This window comes from Nanorana parkeri, unplaced genomic scaffold, assembly GCF_000935625.1.
Source record: "Nanorana parkeri isolate BGI_ZX_2015 unplaced genomic scaffold, ASM93562v1 scaffold403, whole genome shotgun sequence".
Lineage (NCBI taxonomy): Eukaryota > Metazoa > Chordata > Amphibia > Anura > Dicroglossidae > Nanorana > Nanorana parkeri.
Genome location: NW_017306671.1, coordinates 1071523 through 1092631, shown reverse-complemented (window position 1 = coordinate 1092631; position 21109 = coordinate 1071523). Strand labels below are relative to the sequence as shown.

At 42.4% G+C, this 21109-nt stretch overlaps 1 protein-coding gene across 1 annotated transcript in view; it reads right to left on the bottom strand.

The window, feature by feature from the left end:
- GRIA1 (glutamate ionotropic receptor AMPA type subunit 1) overlaps window positions 1-21109 on the bottom strand; it is a 236637-nt gene that overhangs the window by 23585 nt on the left and 191943 nt on the right. Inside the window, 2 exon segments of the mRNA XM_018559555.1 lie at window positions 3137-3384; window positions 7279-7477. Coding sequence (XP_018415057.1) covers window positions 3137-3384; window positions 7279-7477 — 447 coding nt within the window.

The window sequence follows — 21109 nt, the reverse complement described above, 5'->3', positions numbered from 1 at the left end:
GGCTGGAGCCTGATGAAGGGACCCAGAGTGGCCCTGAAACATTACCTGTTTTGTGACATGATCTAAATGCGTCAACAAAGACGTTTTAGGACACATTTACTCCGATGTGTTGGTGACATACTGTTTCGTCTTGGATTTGAGCTGTGTTATCCACAGTCACTTCAGCACCCATCATTTTGGGGTATACTGGTAAGGAGTGCAGTGGGCTAATGTAAGTCACATGTTCTCCCATACTTGAAAATACAGCACATTTTTCTGTGTTCCCAGTGGCTAAACAGAGCGGGGATGGAGTGAAAGAAGGTCTGTATGGACCATGGGTTGGGCAAGCATTAAAGTAAACTGGCTGCTTTGAAATGAGCATTTTCAGTAAGAAGGACGTCATCCTCTTTAGTAAGGGAAGGGGGTAAGGTAAGTATATTTTATAACTTTCTTTTTTAAAGGTGTGTTTTTTTATTTTAAAGTATCAGTCTGTGATTTGTAAAGGGGGGGTGGGGGGGGGGCTGAAGTAATAAATGTACCTTATCTTTTAGTGCAAGGTCTGCTTAAATTTCTGATTAATTCTGCGTAACTATAGGATAGCTTTGACACTGCACTACAAGGTCCATTTGAAAAAAAATGATGATAGAACTTTGAAAATATTTTCCAAGTCAACAAAAGATCCATGCATGAAATCCATGCAATGACATGAAGTGGTCCTCGTTCCTGCCAATCTTTCTGGAATCTGTGTTTTCAGCTTTTGCTGGTACTTTGCATAGAGCGTCAGTTCCCATACAGCAGTGCGTTTTAAGTGCCAGTTACCATAATCTTTAGGTTTGCAACACCTAGACCAGTGGTTCTCAAATTTTTTTTCTCCCTAAAGCCTAGTATTTGTTGTCCCACATAACAACTGGGCCACCCATGCACAGAAGTCATTAGTGCAAAAAATTGATTTTCGCAGGATTGTTACAGTTTTTTTTGGAAAGCATTATCAGTGGAACTCCATTAAAAAAAACAATCTGTATACTGAGTATTTAGATTATACCCAGGCAGGTACCATCACTCTTTACAGCTGTCGGAAAATGATGTTGATCTGACTATGTTTACCAACATATACAAAGTGGAATTTACAAAGCCCGCTCTTAGTCTAAACCTGCTTTCACACCTTGCAGTGCAGAGCTTGCCAATGAAAGTAGCAGACCACCCATGTGTCCGTTTTCCTCACTAAGGACCTGTTAATCTAGCAACAGGTGAGTGGAAGTGATATGAACTGTGATAGCAGACACTCTCCACCTAGAAAAAAAGCATTTTTAAAGTTCAGATAAATTGAATTTGACTTAGGCTGTATCCCAATGAATACGCGCGGCAAATACGCCCCAAAGAAGCTCCTGTAGTTCTTTGGGTGTAGGGTGTTTTGTAGCACGTTCATATGGCCTGTAATACGCCCAGGAGGTGAACCATACCTATAGGAAATAATGGGATTTCGGTGTTTGAGCATTTTGCAGAGCGTAGGAACGCGCTACAAAACGCCCAGGTGTGAACTGGCCTTAGAGAAGTAAAGAAACACCCCTGTAGAGGTAGAGTAGAATTCTAGCCAAATGTATCTTTTTGTTCTGGATAGAGATGGGGTGGGTTAAAATCCCTGTGAGGGTTTCAGTGCTGCTGGGGAGCTCAACCACACTTTCTGAACAGAAAGTACAGAAATGCCATCACTGACAATTTTTAATGGACAGGGGATAACAGGAAACCTCATAGTGAAAAATCCCTGTCAAAAGAAGGATTTCCTATGACTTTCAGGAGATTATCTGCTAATTTCTTGTGATGTCATCAGGAAAGGAAGTGAAGGGTGACCTTCCCGTCACACGTAGCAGTAAAAATTCTGATAAATGATGATTTATTCATACTCCAACATATTTCTAAATATGATAAAAATTAAAATAAAGTCATAGGTTGAAAAGGTGCTTAAGCCGCAGGAGTTTGGCTTTAAAGGCTACACAAGAGATAAACACACAGTTTGAGAACCATGGGTCAAGGTGACAAACATAGCAGCTGAATAAAATGGATCTGCTGCTTTTTATTCAGATTGAGGCTGGGGTCCTCTATAGGTTATTACATGGTGGGGAATGAAGCCAAGGTCAGATGGACCTGAACTCAAAAAAAGAAGATCTGTTATCCTTTAGGAAACATCTAGGAAGCCTGAAACATCTCAGTGTACTTCCCAACATGTATCTATGCCTTGGCACTGCTGTTTTGTAGCTGTAAATCTGCATTATCAGATCATCTAATGTGCTGCTTCATCTGGCTGCTAGTCTCAAGAGAGTAAAGGTGGCAATACACTTCGTGAAATTCCCTCAGTGGGTGCCACTTTTGGCACCCTTTCAGCCAGCATCCCTTGATCAGGTGATTGAGCTGGTTGGAAAAAATTCGTACGAACAGCGACGGCAACTGTTTTGTATTTCAAAAGAAACTGCAGGAATTTCTCAATCAACACGCTCATAGCGTTGATGAAGAAATCTGCTTTATTTTTTTTCATTCATCCTGCAGGTTGAAGAAAAAAATTGAGCAGTGTATGGCCAGCTGAACATTTGGTGATGTCACTACTAGGCGGATCCCTGCTCTCCTTACTGGAGTAGAAGCTGTACCTGAGGACCTGCAGTACAAAGATCTCCCTGCCTATGCTTCATCCATTCTATGGATCTGTGATTTCTGTTCCTACCCTGCTTCTTGAATATGACCCCACCAGTCATAAGATTACCACTTATTGGGGGGACAGGTCTTACATGACAAAGTAAAGCCCTCTACACAGAGACACAGTGCAGAACAAGGCATGGTGTGACAGTACTGTGAAAATGTTCAGCTGCATGGAGCTTACAGGCAATACTGGAGACTAGTTCTTTACACTTTGCCCTCTTGTGCCTTCTTTGTCACAAGTTTCACATCTCAGGTCCTCCAGCTATTGAAAGTTACATATGATAGCTAGCTGTATCTTCATTTCATTTTAGGATAATACTCTATTGAATGGAATGACACAAGCAAATGGATGAATATACATAAAGATGGACAGTCCAATGAGGGGATACTTTTTGACCTCCATGTACTCCCAGGGTCTACAGCCAAAGAGCAATATCAATGTACAATAAAGCAAAGCTTAGCTACATACCTCAGAGCTGACCCCTTTGGGGTGGCAATGCCATAGCCCTTGGAATCCAAGTTACCTCCCACCTTCATGGTGTCACATGGTTTTCTCTGTTCTATATACTCGTTCATCGTGGACTCCAAAAGATAGGCATATTTGCCTTTAGACTTTCTCACTCTGTTCATCCCTTCCTCAGTGGTCTTAACAAAAACCGAGGGTTCCGCTGAACGCATGTAAGTCCACATTTTTTCAAACACAGCTATTTTAGATCTCTAGGAAAACAACAGAAGAAAGCAGACTTGGAAACCATTTAAGAACCTGTGACAAGATATACACATTTTGTGACTATTGATGCTATCAAAAAAGCTTTCAGGACGGAAAGTGGTGAACAGCTATTTGAGAAATTTAATGTCTCGTTAAAATGCTTTCATGGCATATTATCTGAAGCGGAGCTTCCGTACACAACTGCTTAAAGTAATGCATAAAAAAAGCTGGAATTACAAATTAGGCAAGAGGTCTTTTGATATTTTGATAGCAGGAGACAAGCCATGAAAACTGTTCTTTTTTGTTACACTTATGGTGCATAAACTGTATACAAAGCTTGATACGTATGCTTTAATGACAAGGAGGAAGACATATCCTATAACTATTTTGTGATGGCTTATAGAAATGCAGGAAAAAAGAGCACTAAAGATTGTTTTAAAATGGCAATTATCAACACATCTTAATACATTTGAGAAATTAAAGGAGAACTATGAGGTCAGTGATTTCCACTCATCCTCATAGTTAGAGCCAACCTGTGACAAAGAAGCTGTCACAGGTCGGCTCTATCAAACGGGAAGTGAGCAGAAACATGCACCGATCCGCTCACTTCACGATCGTCTCCCTGCAGTGAGCGGTGACTGTCAGTCACCACTCCCCGCAGGGATTCCTCCCTCCCCTCTCCGATCCTCCAGGGCTGAGTGGAGGAACGAACGGGGGAGTGGGCGGGCACAGCTGGCTCTGCCTCTAGATAGGCAGAGCCAGCTGTCATTCACGCAGCTGGGTAGATCTGAACAGTATTGTCAGGATCTGTCCCGGCTACGGCACTCTCAGTATATGGCAGGTTATTTACTGAGGTTTGAGTCACGGGAGGAGATTAGTATATGTCCTCCCGCGTGACCCTACAAAGAACTATGGGGAAAAACACATAGGGGTCTATTCACTAAGCTGCCGTAGGCAGCCGAGTGAATGACCGACCTGAAGTGAAGTGAGCCGAACACTGTTTGGCTATTCACTTCAGGCTGGTACGGCTGATTTCAGCTGTATATCGGCTGAAATCAGCCGTACATCGGCTTGCTTCGCATGGCTTCGGGTCGGCCGAACATGCTCAGCATGTTCGGCTGACCCGAAGTGCAGAAGGATTTCGACTAAGCCGATCCAACATCTGGATCGGCTGAGCCGAACCTCCGGCAGGCTACTCACTGCTGTTCAGCCTATTCTTATAGATGAGCGGCATTCGGCTCGGCTGTTCTGCTCGGTCCCTCAGAGGGACCGAGCAGAACAGAAAAATAGTTTTAAAAGTTTTAAAAAAGTAAATAGAAAACGATTGTGTGGAGCTAGCAATGACAGCTAGCTCCGCCCAACAGTTTTCTATTGTCCGGCGGTTCTGCTCTCCCGGGCTCTCTGGGAGCCTCCCGCTCCCGGCTGCCCAGGAGAGAAACAATGCTTTTTCTTTTTTTTTCTTTATTCTGACACTGAGCCATGTCAGCATCGAAAATTTTTATATTTATTTTTGCCCATTGGAATGCATTACACGTCAATGACGTTTAGCGCTGTACTATTTAACACAATCTTTGCTCTAGGGCCTAGTGCCTGAGTCCAGCAGCTTTTTGTACGCTTTCAGTTTTATAGAAATCATATTTGTAGTTCCTGGGTCATACATTTTATTTATTTATTCACCTATTAGTGCTATTTTTCCATTAGCGCAAGTTCTTGCAATTACCATTGGAATGCATTGCTACATTCCTATTAGACATGTGCGATTCGTTTCGTTCCGAATCGAAATTCGGACGAATTTTCGGAAATTCGGACATTCGGATGTATCCGAATTCCGAATTACAGACATAACGAATGCAAACGAATCCGAATTTCCATTTCCGAAATTCGGTAGCGTTCGTACGAACGTTCGTTTCGTTTTCTGTTCTTATTCGTTTCTTATTCGTTTCGTTCGTTGGAGCAAAGTGACATTAGAGAAGGAGAAAAATATTTTTTCCCCCTCAAATGTCACTTTTGCTGCAAACGAACGAACGAAACGAATAAGAAACGAATAAGAACAGAAAACGAAACGAACGTTCGTACTAACGCTACCGAATTTCGTCCGAATCCGAATTCAGAATCCGAATTGACTTTCACACACGAATCCTGAAAAACGAAATAACACAAATCTGAATTTAAAACAAAACGAAACTAAACGAATTTTTTGGCAGTGCACATGTCTAATTCCTATTGCCTATTTCAATTTGCCATAGCCAATATTAAACAAGCATTGTACCCGCACTGAACTGCAGCAGGGGGCGGGTACAATGCTAGTTTACTATTGGCTATTGAAATACCAAATTGAAATAGCCAATAGGAATCTAGCAATGCATTCCAATGGGCAAAAATTATTTATTTATTTTTTCTATTCAGACACGGCTCCATGTCAGAATAAAAAAAAAAAGAAACAGCAGCGTTTATCCCCTTGGTGGCCGGGAGTGGGAGACTCCCGGAGCACCAGGGAGAGTTAGCTGTCTGGAGATCAGTGTCCCTGGTTAGCAGGTAACCAGGGACGCTGATCTCTCTGCAAGTGGCCAGAGCCCAGCTGTAAGAAGCAGGCTGTCGGCCGGCTGCTCGGCCAGCTTCGGCTTTCAGCGCGGCTCAGCCGAGCCGAGGCATATGCGTTCGGCTCGACTGAGCCTCTCGGCCACGTTCGAGTGAATAGCCCGTACAGCACCCCTTCGGTTCTACTGAACCGAAGGGGCCCTGGGGCCGAAGCATCGACCAAAGCTACGGCTAGATCCTTCGGCAGCTTTGTGAATAGACCCCATAGTTCTCTTTTAATGTCTGGAATTTTCTTTCATTCAGATTTAAAGAATACAGATGCATGAATGGAAGATCAATGATGGATGTTAAGTATCCACCCAGTAGGGAACCTATTGATGGTAATTTAATTTTATTCTTAAAGCGGACCTCCACACAGACGTTTTATTAAGTCTCTAGTCTGGGGAAAGGTTAAAACCTTTGTCATGTTTTATTGCTGTGTCCCCATTGCAGAGATCTCCTTCACTTCCTGCTGTAGAGACACAATATGAAGTAAGGAGAAATACTAGCTGTGACAATTGTCATTTAAACAGGTGCCCACATAGGGACACTGTTACAATTACAACTGTAAAATTGTAATGAAGCATTTCCTCAGTCGCTTTTCCCTCAGTGATGAGATCAGCAACATTTTAGCAAGGTAAGAGGTTTCAGCAGGGGCTGATCTGTGCCAGACATGTTTGAACGTAGCCACGAACTGCACAGTCACCAAAATATATGTAATTGTCTCTGAGGCAGCATCTCAGTCAAGGAAGCAGATGCTGACCCTGGACAATGCTTGAACAAAGATGGCTCCGCTCTTCTGGAATGAAAGATAGATGAAGGCATTGTAGGTGGCCAGGGGCATCCCGAGGCTGGGTGTCACCCGGAGCGGAGACCGGGTGACACCCCGACGTGACGTCATCGCGCATGTGCGGTCGTCTAATTGACACCTGCCGGCGGCCATCTTGGTGATGGACACCAGCAGATAGATGAGGGGACGTTCACCTGGCAGGATGAGGTATACCACCGGGTTCCCTCCTTTCTCCTGACACTGTCGGGCTCTCGGTCGGTGACCGAGTGCCCGGCTTTTCATAGGGGGTGACACCAAAATGACCGTCAATCATTTTGGTGTCACCCCTCCAATGATGGCACCTGGGTGTGGGCCGCACCCCCCGCAGCCCCCTTGTGACTGTAAGTGGCAGTTCTGTGATGTCTGTGAGAGGCCCAATGAATCACCATATTTACAAAAGATTTGAACATCTGCAATGGCATCATTGTGTTGGCTGCACTGACATTTTCTGAGAGCCACTGCACAAATCAATCAGATAGTAATGATTTTATCGAACCTTAAAAAATTCTTTTGTAGATCCAGAATCTAGGGTTCCATATGTTATCTCTGTCTGTTTAGCCAAATCGTCAGCACTCTCGATGGGCGATACCATCCTCTCCACTGTCAAGAAGGCCGCTAAGTTTGCTGTATAAGATGAGATGATGATGAGGGTGAAAAACCACCAGACACCGCCCACTATGCGTCCTGAGAGAGACCTGGAAGGAAGTATAAGAAATTATCCATTTAAGCAGGACAGGATTACACCACAGTGCCATTTCTAACAGCTCATGACCATACCAGGATCAAATCAGTTTTTCAGCATAAAAAATCTTTATATCTGTGTACTAGGGAAGAGAGAACTTGAAATACATACCTGGGCAAAATAAAAATGTATTCAGTATATCTCTGCAATACATGCACATTTCCCCATGTAATGCTTGAAGGACCTCAGAAGTACAGGAGAATACCTTTTCATCCAGGCAGAATGTTCTCCGCTCCTAATTTCCTGTTCTACCTTTTCTGTACTGCAAATGCAAGAAATTGTACATGCTCTGCCCTGTTGTGTATTGCTGGACCACAGAATGCCTACCCTCTTCTCATCACTACAACATAGGGTGATGTCTTAGGAAGGCTGATTAGACAAGGCTGCTGAGTACAGGTCACAGAATGGCTTTGGATTTCTAAAAGGAAATTGTTTGCACTCAGCGTTATGTTTAACTGACTAAAATTAGTAAATAAGAGAAGTTAATTGTTAGGGTTTACATACGCTTATCAAATGTTTGCACTCACCAAATGCAGCCAACTTGTAGTGCCTCCAAGTTCCTTTATTACTAGATTGTTTTCTGAGCTCCTGCAAAGGCCTTGGACCTACTTTGTTATTCTGGAAAGAGCTTCAACTGCTGCCAAGACTCACGAATTACCGAATCTCTGCCAACTGCCTGCTGGTTGATCCCACCTTCCGTTCTACCCCTGAAGCCTTTCCTGTTCCTCTCCACCTGACCAATCATGTATTTACCACCCCACTTCTTTCTCATATACTGTTTTAGCCCTTCACCTCCTTCCTCCTTTTAAACTAGGGATGTCCCGATACCACTCTTTTAAAACCAAGTACCAGTACTGTCCCTCATGTACTTGCCGATACCAATTACCGATACTTTTTCTTAAAAGGACATGTGACATTTTTTTCTAAAACAACACAGACTGATCATTTTAGGGCAGTTTCTCACCAGAGCTAAATACAGATGTCACCAGAACTGAATACATGTGCCCACAGCAGAACACATGTCCCCAAAGCTGAACACATGTCCTTAAAGCAGAATAGTATTCTGCTTTGGGGACATGTATTCTGAGAATACATGTCCCCAAAGCAGGATACATGTCCCCACATGTCCGAGGCGACCAAGGCTCTCGCCTTGGGCGCAGGTGCGGGGAGTGGGCACAGCCAACAGGGAGAGGTGGGGCGGCACAGCCTGCAGCTTCTCCTCTGGATCCCCACTGCTCTCCCCCGCCTGTATGGGCAGAGGCGGCGGGGAATCAGAGGAGAAGTGAAGCACTGAAGCCGGCGGGGAGGAGGAGGAAGCGCTGCCACTTTAAGATGGCAGAGTGGTGAGGAGAGAGAGAGCCGCTCGGCCAGGATCTGATAGCCGCCGGCTCTCTCTTTCCTCACCGCTCTGCCGGCTTCAGCGCTTCACTTCTCCTCGGATCCCCGCTGCCTCTGCCCATACACCTCTCCCTGTTGGCTGCACCCACCCCCCGCACCTACCGATACTAGTAGTATTGGGACATTCCTACTTTAAACACAATCATGTAGCCCCTACACCTATTGCTTTTAGCCTGGGAGCTACCACAGCTAATAGAGCCCAGATCACTTGTTCTTGTTGGTAGCTAACAGCAAAGTTACTCCTTACACAGAATAAAGTATACCTTTTGCACATTCTGATGCAGAGGTTAGGATTCCTTTTGGAGTTAGGGTCATGGTTTTATGGGGTTTGAACTAAGTGTTAGGGTTAATGTTATAGTTTAGGGCATTTAAGCCTAACTTCAGCTTACATTTAATTTAGGTGGACAATAATTAACATTTTTGTATTTTTTAATGCGTGACTGCATTGAGGATATTTTGCCTCACTTGCTGTCTCTATGAAACCCTGTACAGGGCGTGGGGGTAGAAGAGAGCAGAGTTCAACAGCATGTCAGAGTTGCTTTAAAGCAAATCTGTATTTCCTCTATGTACACTCAACAAGTTTACTTTATTTACTACCCCCCATCCCCCCAGCAGCAAATACTCACCTTTCCTTTCCTCCCCCATTCAGATGCCATAAGTGAAGAAAATACTAGGTACTTTCAGGTATGGAAGAACATGTGACTTGTTCTTCTTCCTCTCATGTGACAGTGCTAATGCTTGGTGACCGGTTCAGTGCTGTCAAACAGCCCTGTGTAATCTCCCACTAAAACAATTTAGAGCCTACACAGGGCTTACTCACCTTGCTCTCAGAAGTTGAGTTGCTCATGGACAAAGCACAGGCTTCTTTTAAAGCCAGCTCAGTTGAATTTTATTTTTTCTTTTGGATAGAATATTGAAAGGTTAGAACCTCTATAAGGTAAATATTGCTATCCAGGGCAGGAAGTGAAGGAATTTACAAAAAGAAGCGAAGAGAAATGGTCCCAACCCAGATACAAAATGCAATCAATGCCTGATAGACTCTTTTCCACTGTATCCCAAAAAAATGTTTTTGGCTGTAGTTTTGATTCATTTCACTGTTGCTGCTTTATTGGTTCCCAGTCTTAAGATAACTAGAAAGTTGAATGTCAGCTTCAGTGTGTCCTGATCCCAGTAATCCTAACAAATCAATCAAATGACATAATCTCTCCTTTCTCACCCCTAAGAATTTACAGTTCAAAGTGAGTGGAAAACAGTTATTCACTATCTTGACTATAATGATAGCTATCTAAGGTCAGTCTATCTGAAAAGTCATAGCTACTGTTCACTTTCAATACACCTTGGGGCTATACAAATTAACGCAGTCATCTATTGTCAAATCTCCTGGTGAAGTATGTGATCAAAAGTCCATAAACATTTGTAGATATGGACGGCATACACATAATAGATCATAGGAGCCTTGTCCAAACGGGAAAATAATGACATACTATGCAAAGATCTGGACACGGCCCAACAATCTCAAGTTCAATGAGGATAAAATCTAGTACTTAGCGGAACTCTTAAATGTAGATGATGTCATGCTTAATGAAATAGCAGCAATTCAAAACAAGCCTGTTCCACAGGACAGATGATCTAGTGTCCTTTTTTGGCATGAAAAGAGTGTTAGCACAATAAGTTAATCTCTAACCCACTGAAAATGTTACCTTAAATGAACCTGCACTTAAAATGTGAACATTTGCTATATTATATGAAACGTAGATGTGTTAATAGTTCCTAAACAGTAGACTGAAAATGTACCTTTTGTTTTGAATGCCTCATAATTGTGCATCTGCATTGTGAGATCATCCAAGGCATTGCTGCCTCTGACTGCCAGTTTAACTAGATTTGGAGTGAGGTTTGGTGATGTCACTGCTGGTCTGCTCATTGTTCTCCATGCTGGAGAGGAAGCTGTATCTGAGGACCTGCAGTGCAAGGGCATGCCTGAAAATGCTTCTTGTACTCTGGATGTGCGCTTCTTCCACCTCTCCTGCATTTCTTGATCATTTAATTACCCTACTAGTCATCAGATCACCAGTCATCGGGGGCAGCTTTAATACAATGAAGTAAAGTCCTTCATCTTGAACAAGATGGCTACCATCACATGAAGACACAGCAAAAAACAAGTCAGAATTGTGTAAATGATTAGCGGCAGGGAGCCTTCAGGCAATACCAATGAATTTGTTTTCTGACTGCTTTTTCTATTAGAAAACATATTCCAAAGTACAGGTCCTCTTTGAAAGGAAATCATGTGGCAACACAGACCCTAGCAGATGTTAAATATATTTAAAGCAGCCTGGGAAAAGCACTGCTGTGTCTGAATGAGTATAATGCAAGCAGATGCATCCAAACATAACCTTGAAGAATTTCTCATGCAAGAAGGTATGTTTCATGCATCAATTGCTAGTGCATGGTGAAAATAAACAATCAGACTTTTTTTTAAGTCAGTTTTATAAATGCAATTAAATTCTGTACTGCAGAATGTACCCCCTCTTTTTCTCCAGTCTTCCCCTCCATTCCTGTTGTGGTGGCATCTCAAAATTTTGGATTTACCCCGACTTTCATTCCCAGTGACATTGGAAATTGGGGCAATAAGAGAGAGTGAATTAAGGCATGTGCATTATTACTCGCTAATCTGTGCATTAAAAAAGCTCCTTCACAACAGCCCTATTGGGCAACATTGCCCAAAGCAGTCCCAGTGCATAGACAAGGCATATTGCCTTTCCTTACAGTATGTCCTATTGTTTCAATGCACACCAACATGCATGTGTGACATTTTAATAAAGTTAAAGAAAAAAAGTAAACAGTGCAATGTGTTGTAACAACATATCACAGCGCCCCCACACAACGCACACACGCGTGGGCATGTTATACAGAGCATAACATGTGCTTGCTGGTGTGAATGTGTCCTAAAACAAAGGCTCTAAAGTCAGGTTACAGTCAGGACTGTTTTTTAAGTTACGCATGTGAATGTGGACATGTAACAAATATAAAATAGGTGTTATTCCAATTTGGCTGCAAAAGTGAAACTACACTTTAAAATGAAAGCTATATATCCATATTCTGTTTGCTCAAGTCTTAGTGAATTCCCATCAATATGATGGAAGGTGTCCCTTTTTCTCTTCTCAGAAATTTGGGAGGCATGCTTTAGCAAATTAAATAATATTTACAGGTCTATTCACAAAAGGGTGAAGAGTTTGTGGGAGGCGGGAGAGGTAAACAATCTAGGACAACATAGCTGAACTTGAAAGTGAGCTGAATAGGAGAATGTTTCCGAATCAGCTATGTTGTCCTAGATTGTTCACTTCTCCTGCATTCTGCAAACTCTTCACCCTTTTGCGAATATCCCTCTTAGTTAGGGTTTCGATCTGCAATAATATAATATATATTATTAATTAATGGCTCAATTATATTTTCATTTTTTCAAGGTTTCTAAGTTTCTAAATTAATGTTATGATCCCTTGCAGGCAAATTAAGTAGGGCTTTTAGGGTGTTGTTCTTTTTTCACTCAGATTTACATTTTTCTGCCTCTGATGTAGATACATAAGCGTTGTAAAACATAATGAATGAGTAGGGGTTTTTAGACATTATGCAGGAAGACTAAAATGTGTGGAGTAGGGAATCCTTGGCTTTCAGGCTGGCTTGGGTGGTTAAGGTGTTCTCAGAACACAACGTTACCAGGGACCAAATTATTTTACACAGCATATAACCTTGTTTATTCAAGCAAAGTCAAGGTCAATTAAAATGTCCTCAGGTAGGCTTGGCTACTTGTATGAATTTCCATTTTTAATATTTTATTTAAAGTAAACAAAGTTCAATGATCCAATTTAAACAGCTGGGAGGAGTCACTGGGGTAATGCATTGTAATGCTACGGCTTCAATTACATCAGCTTGCAAAGGGAATTAATATTCTTCCAGAAAAGTGTCACCTTCATTTCTTTTTGTCAAGTTTCATTAAGTTCATGTACACTTCACAGGAAGATTAAGTTAACGTAAAATGAATGTAAAATGTAGTAATATATATACACCTGCTATTAAAACATATTCTTTGGGGAAATTATGAGCCCTGCTAAATTTCAAATACTAATGTGAAATCACAGATGATCATCTTTCTATGCATGTAAAAAACAACTGATTCTGAATAATACTCTAAAAAAAATATATATAGCCCTGTATTTTTTTTTTTTTAAATAATCTGTTGAAAAGGGAAATATTCCATATTTAAAATCCACTTCCTGCGGTAAAATAGATCAGAAAAAAAGGAGATGTCAGGTTACACAGACTGCTGAGTTAAAAAAATGTCATACCCATGTCCCTGTCCACTAGCAGAGACATTCAAGCTGGTGCCAATGGGCAACAGTGTCATGAATTTATCCTGTAATATATATTCATATCTGTAATTTTTTAAACAAATGCTTTTAAAAAAACTGACCAAAACCATTTTTACGATTGGCATATATATTAAATCATCTTTCTGTATGTGCTCAACAGACCATTTAATAACTAATTCATAAATAATAACTAAATAAACTAATAACTACATCAAGTCATTCACAGCACTCATTCTCAGGTCTCATGAAATTTCAGAGATTACAGCGAAATTTCATCATTGTGGTGATAAGCATGGGAGTCAACAGACGAAGGCGAAATTAAGGTGGTTTCTAAGGGTGCAGTGGGCTTTAAATGGCTCCTTTCAATCACTTTGGACTTGTTCTGCCAAAACACAGTATTTTTATGAATGTTCCCACAAGCAGGAACAAAACAGACCGTGGAAAAAAAAAGCACGCACAGTAAACACAAATAACGCATACACAATTACTCAAAAAAAAAACAACACTTTATGAAATAAACTAAAATACCCTAAATACACTTCAAACAACCTGCACACCCACTAAGTATTAAAAAAGGATTAGGATTTTTATTTTCAAACATTTTTAAACAAGCAAATCAGTAAGAGAGTTTGAGAGTTTCTGCTTCAGCGAAAGTTTGGCAATGGTAAATCAGTAATTTCATTACAAAATCAATTTAACTCAAATCCATTCTCTCACCCCACCTATGAACAATGGTCCTGCATTGTGCAGAATATTAGTGCTAAAGTATTATTTATAAAGCAGTCCTTCATAGGCAAGACTTTAATTATAGTAATAATAATACTGAAACAATATGTTGTGTATAAACACAAACTGGCATTGAAGTATATAATTCTATACAGCAATGATATTGAAGTAAAGACAAGCAGGCCTACCAGTGCTTGGTTGCCGCCAGGACTTAGTACACAATGGCAGCCGCTGGCCAAGTGGCACAAGAGGCTGAGCAAGGATATAACAAAGGAATACCTGTGGTCCTCAGAAGCGCCAGACGTGGACTACTGTTTCAGAAGGTGTGTAATCGGTATAAAAATTCAGAGGCAGTGGTCAGGGCAGGCGGCAGACAACAGTGTAATCCAGGGGGAAGCAAAGGTCAGAGCAGGCAGGTGACAGTAGGGAAATCCAAAGACAAGTAGTTTGAACCGAAAGGGCATGTGATGTTTAAATAAGGCAAACTAGGCACCATGGCCATTCACAGCAGAGGAACCAAAGCAGTCTAAGTTGAGCTGCTGCCTAGCAATGGGGAATCCAGCCCAAGGGGAGTGCTGCTGCCAGCCAATGGGAGCGGAGGGGGCATTGCAGCAAGAGGAGGGCCTGTTGCATGGCAACCAAAGCGAAGGCCAGAGTGATGACAGCAATGGGGTGGCAGGCTGGGCAGAGGCCGACACAGGTGGCTTAAGAGCATGTTGCATGCTCCTAACAGTTTGAATGTGATAAAGAACATGATTGGAGATAATCAGCCATAGTGAACTTTACATTTTTATGGATTTTTTCCCCGCCGGATTTTAAAGACAACTTTAAAGCCCAACTGAAATCTCACACCTTTTAATCTTTATAGTCCTGTATCCTAGCTTGTTTTAATTTGTCATTGATTTTTAAATGGAAATGTTAAAAAAATCCCTTTCTGTCGTAGTAAGAAAGCTCCTTTCTACTCTCCTCTTCTATTGCTTTATGCTGGCAGAGTAACAACCAAACCTGCTGATCACAAATGTCCTTGCATAGACAGAACATTTCTGTCACTCAGCGCTTATTACTGGGAGCATGGGATCTGGAGTTGAGGTAAGGCTATGAAAATGGAGGCTGTTAGTATAACGCCTATCTGACTAAATATATATTTCCCTTACCTCCCCACTGAGCATTTATTTCGGACAAAAACAAAAGTTTGAGTTGTTAGCAGAACAGAAATAGAATAGAAATCTTTAGGTGACAACAAAGAGGGGATTTCTTCTCAATTGCTAATGTATCTAAGGGACAGACAGTAAGGCTTCATTCACACTACCGCGCATATACACGCGTACGTGCGTATTGTACCATATGCAACATGTGCAAATAAATGGCTCCATACACATAGCCGCGTATGGAGCCGTATATTTGCGTAGCGTAAAAATGCGCAGAAACAGAATGGAACCGAGATGCGTCCAGGCAGCGTATTTCTGCGTATTTTCCACGCATACGCATGCTTGCGCGTGTATACGCATGTGTATGAGCATATGTGCGTACAGTTCATTAAAATGTCTATTAGGAATGATGCATTCTGGGAATGCAAATAGTGCAGGCATACACGCACATACGCTCGTATATACGCGCATAAACGCTCGTATATACGCGCATAGATGCGTATATACGCAATATGCAATTTTGCTCTTGCGTTGTGTGTGAATGAGGCCTTAAGGCTATCAGAATCTACCCATGGGCTTCTGACCCTCCCTTACTTTATCCAAGAGGATAATTAAATGGATATTGTACTAAATACCACCATTTTATTCTATAGGGTCTTGGCATTCAGAAAATATATAATGTTGGGGGGGTTTTAAGTAATTTTCAGGCCTAAAATGTGGAATATAACATGGGTACAAAAAATGAAAAAAAGGCCTCAGTCATGAAGGGGTTAAAAAAACTTTTTGGCTCATGTACTTAGGCAGCAGACTCAGAATCAAATGCAGTATGATTTGAGCTACTTTTGGGTTGCAACTGCTGAGTTGCTTTTGTATTTGCATTAACTTGTATTGGATAGAAAATTAGAACATATGTAACAGAGCCCTTGAAGAAAACCTGTTTTTCCGACACTTTCACATTTGATGTTGTTACACAAGACTATGTATTTGTTACCTTTTTTAATACCATTTTTTATCTTGTTCTTTAATGCAATCCCAGTTTTTGTCAAGTATAGTTTTGTCCACTCAGAGTCTGCTTTATGCCAGCAAGGCCTGCCTGACCCTGTCTACAACTGTCTGCAATTTTCTGCTGAGCGCTCATATGTTATTCCATTGTGTCTACAACTCCCCATGGCAACGAACAGAAATGGGCATTGCCACGGCAGAATTGAAAACATAAACAAACAAGACAGGTAATGCATACTATTTATATAGCCTTTTGTTTTAAGACCAATACAGTTAACCCTGAAGAGATGGGAAAATCTTCCACAGGCCGGATTAAAACCCTGTATTATATGTATTGAAAAAGCTCTCATTCACTTGGGTCTCCTGCAGGATATTGCTCTGGGAAGTATGCACAAACTTTACATTCTCAGATCAATTTTTTCCTGTATTAAGATGTACATGCATTTACACTTGTTCAGAGTAGATTGCAAGCTCTCAGGAACAGGGTCCTCTCAATCATCTTGTATTGAATTGCTTTATAACTGTACCATCTCCCTTTATTTTGTAAAGTGCTGCACAAACTGCTGGCGCCATATAAAACCTGAATAATAATATGAATATTAAAAATAATATGTAATCTGCTCTTGGACGCACACACAGTGTGCATTATACCATTTATTATCATTACATGAATTTTTTCAGGCCGGAACCTGGAAAAGCACCCTCCCAGTGCAGAGGGCATGTGGCCTGGTATTGCAGGGGGGGGGGGGGGGGCGCTTGCTTGTTCCCCCCTGCCCTGCCAGCCTGTGCTCGGATCAAGGGTCTGGTTGGGAATTTTAGGGGTGATCCCACATTTTCTTTCCCTCATTTTTGGGGGTGGGGTTCCTTTTAACTTGGGTTCCCTCCTAAAATTCCTATCCTTGGCGGTAGCAAGCAGAATAGCCAAGCCGAATGCCACTTGGCGGCATTTGCCTATTCACTCACTGCCGTTCGGCCCCTATAAGAATAGGGGCGAACGGCAGCGAGTGAACTGCCGGAGCTTCAGTTCAGCCAATCCAGGTGTTGTATCGGCTAATTCGAATCGCTTCTGTACTTCGGCTCAGCAGAACACCCAGAGCACGTTCGGCTGACCAAAGGAAGCTGAAGGCAGCCGATGTACGGCTGATTTTAGCCGATCTACTGAAATCAGCCGTACTGAGCCGAAGTGAATAGCCAAATGTCGTTCAGCTCAGTTATTCACTTGGCTGCATTCGGCAGCTAAGTGAATAACCCGCTAAGTGAATAACCCTCTAAGTTGTAGTTCAGACGACAGGCTTAGAGAAGTGACATAAAAGAGTGTATATTCAGTGAAATTGCTAAGAGCTGAAGAGCTAAGACTACAGTATCTCACCAAAGTGAGTACACCCCTCACATTTTTGTAAATATTTTATTATATAATTTCAAGTGACGACACAGAAGAAATGATACTTTGCTACAATGTAAAGTAGTGAGTGTACAGCTTGTATATTAGTGTACATTTTCTGTCCCCTCAAAATAACTCAACACACAGCCATTAATGTCTAAACCGCTGGCAACAAAAGTGAGTACACCCCTAAGTGAAAATGTCCAAATTGGGCCCAATTAGCAATTTTCCCTCCCCGGTGTCATGTAACTCGTTAGTGTTACAAGGTCTCAGGTGTGAATGGGGAGCAGGTGTGTTAAATTTGGTGTTTTCGCTCTCACTCTCTCATAATGGTCACTGGAAGTTCAACATGGCACCTCATGGCAAGGAACTCTCTGAGGATCTGAAAAAAAGAATTGTTGCTCTACATAAAGATGGCCTAGGCTATAAGAAGATTGCCAAAACCCTGAAACTGAGCTGCAGCACGGTGGCCAAGACCATACAGAGGTTTAACAGGACAGGTTCCACTCAGAACAGGCCTCGCCATGGTCGACTAAAGAAGTTGAGTGCAGGTGCTCAGCGTCATATCCAGAGGTTGTCTTTGGCAAATAGACGCATGAGTGTTGCCAGCATTGCTGCAGAGGTTGAAGGGGTGGGGGTCAACCTGTCAGTGCTCAGACCATACGCCGCACACTGCATCAAATTGGTCTGCATGGCTGTCGTCCCAGAAGGAAGCCTCTTCTAAAGATGATGCACAAGAAAGCCCGCAAACAGTTTGCTGAAGACAAGCAGACTAAGGACATGGATTACTGGAACCATGTCCTGTGGTCTGATGAGACCAAGATAAACTTATTTGGTTCAGATGGTGTCAAGCGTGTGTGGCGGCAACCAGATAAGGAGTACAAAGACAACTGTCTCTTGCCTACAGTCAAGCATGGTGGTGGGAGTGTCATGGTCTGGGGCTGCATGAGTGCTGCCGGCACCGGGGAGCTACAGTTCATTGAGGGAACCATGAATGCCAACATGTACTGTGACATAATGAAGCAGAGCATGATCCTCTCCCTTTGGAGACTGGGCAGCAGGGCAGTGTTCCAACATGATAATGACCCCAAACACACCTCCAAGACGACCACTGCCTTGCTAAAGAAGCTGAGGGTAAAGGTGATGGACTGGCCAAGCATGTCTCCAGACCTAAACCCTATTGAGCATCTGTGGGGCATCCTCAAACGGAAGGTGGAGGAGCGCAAGGTCTGTAACATCCACCAGCTCCGTGATGTCGTCATGGAGGAGTGGAAGAGGACTCCAGTGGAAACCTGTGAAGCTCTGGTGAACTCAATGCCCAAAGGGTTAAGGCAGTGCTGGAAAATAATGGTGGCCACACAAAATATTGACACTTTGGGCCCAATTTGGAAATTTTCACTTAGAGGTATACTCACTTTTGTTGCCAGTGGTTTAGACATTAATGGCTGTGTGATGAGTTATTTTGAGGGGACAGCAAATGTACACTGATATACAAGCTGTACTTTACACTCACTACTTTACATTGTAGCAAAGTGTCATTTCTTCTGTGCCGTCACACGATATGATGTAATAAAATATTTACAAAAATGTGAGGGGTGTACTCACTTCGGTGAGATACTGTATATAAGTCTACAACCAATACTCTTTTTTTAACGCTTTATATAGGTTTTTATTGTTGTCATGTACCAGCTGGGACAACTTCCGTGTACTCCCTGTCCCCAAAGAAACAACAGTAAGTAAATGCAACTCTATCCAAAATCCCACTTCTGACAGCCATCCCCATTGAAAGATTTCACCTCTACTCCTCTTCTTGGGACAACCTAAAATCTTGATTACAACTCGCTTTTTTCCCAGATGACAATTGTTATAGCGAGGTTAGATCTTGGGCACTGCCGGCAGTAAAAACCTGGACAAGGTTCTAAATCTTCTGCATTCTTTTCAAAAATAGAAAAATGTTTTACTTTAAACAAACCTTCCTTTCCCCTGCATTAAAATCACCATCATACTGCATAGCTTATGTTCTCAGTGCAATGGCCTGTTCCGTGAGGCCCAGTGTTTACAGCCTACAATGTTCCATTGTTGCCCTGATATATTATGAACACATGCTAGGCCAGGGTCATCTTTAATAATGATTGGACCTTGGGCAAACATTTTCTTGGGCTTCCCGTGCCCATACCCCCCACACCAGAGATGTCCAAGGGAGATATGACCCAGTGTGAGATGTGACCCCATGTGAGACATCACATGGTCACGCTCTAAAGAAGCTGAGGGTAAAGGTGATGGACTGGCCAAGCATGTCTCCAGACCTAAACCCTATTGAGCATCTGTGGGGCATCCTCAAACGGAAGGTGGAGGAGCGCAAGGTCTGTAACATCCACCAGCTCCGTGATGTCGTCATGGAGGAGTGGAAGAGGACTCCAGTGGAAACCTGTGAAGCTCTGGTGAACTCAATGCCCAAAGGGTTAAGGCAGTGCTGGAAAATAATGGTGGCCACACAAAATATTGACACTTTGGGCCCAATTTGGAAATTTTCACTTAGAGGTATACTCACTTTTGTTGCCAGTGGTTTAGACATTAATGGCTGTGTGATGAGTTATTTTGAGGGGACAGCAAATGTACACTGATATACAAGCTGTACTTTACACTCACTACTTTACATTGTAGCAAAGTGTCATTTCTTCTGTGCCGTCACACGATATGATGTAATAAAATATTTACAAAAATGTGAGGGGTGTACTCACTTCGGTGAGATACTGTATATAAGTCTACAACCAATACTCTTTTTTTAACGCTTTATATAGGTTTTTATTGTTGTCATGTACCAGCTGGGACAACTTCCGTGTACTCCCTGTCCCCAAAGAAACAACAGTAAGTAAATGCAACTCTATCCAAAATCCCACTTCTGACAGCCATCCCCATTGAAAGATTTCACCTCTACTCCTCTTCTTGGGACAACCTAAAATCTTGATTACAACTCGCTTTTTTCCCAGATGACAATTGTTATAGCGAGGTTAGATCTTGGGCACTGCCGGCAGTAAAAACCTGGACAAGGTTCTAAATCTTCTGCATTCTTTTCAAAAATAGAAAAATGTTTTACTTTAAACAAACCTTCCTTTCCCCTGCATTAAAATCACCATCATACTGCATAGCTTATGTTCTCAGTGCAATGGCCTGTTCCGTGAGGCCCAGTGTTTACAGCCTACAATGTTCCATTGTTGCCCTGATATATTATGAACACATGCTAGGCCAGGGTCATCTTTAATAATGATTGGACCTTGGGCAAACATTTTCTTGGGCTTCCCGTGCCCATACCCCCCACACCAGAGATGTCCAAGGGAGATATGACCCAGTGTGAGATGTGACCCCATGTGAGACATCACATGGTCACGCTACACGGAGTACAGCAGTGGAGGAGCAACACTATGCGCTGATTGCATAGTAAACAGAACGGTGTCATGTGTGTATCTTTTGTGGGCTCAAGGGGCAGCTGCTTTGGGCCCAGTGCCGACGCAAGGATGTTTTCCTACAGACGAAGGTGCATTTTTCTCCCTTACCCCCCCCCTCCC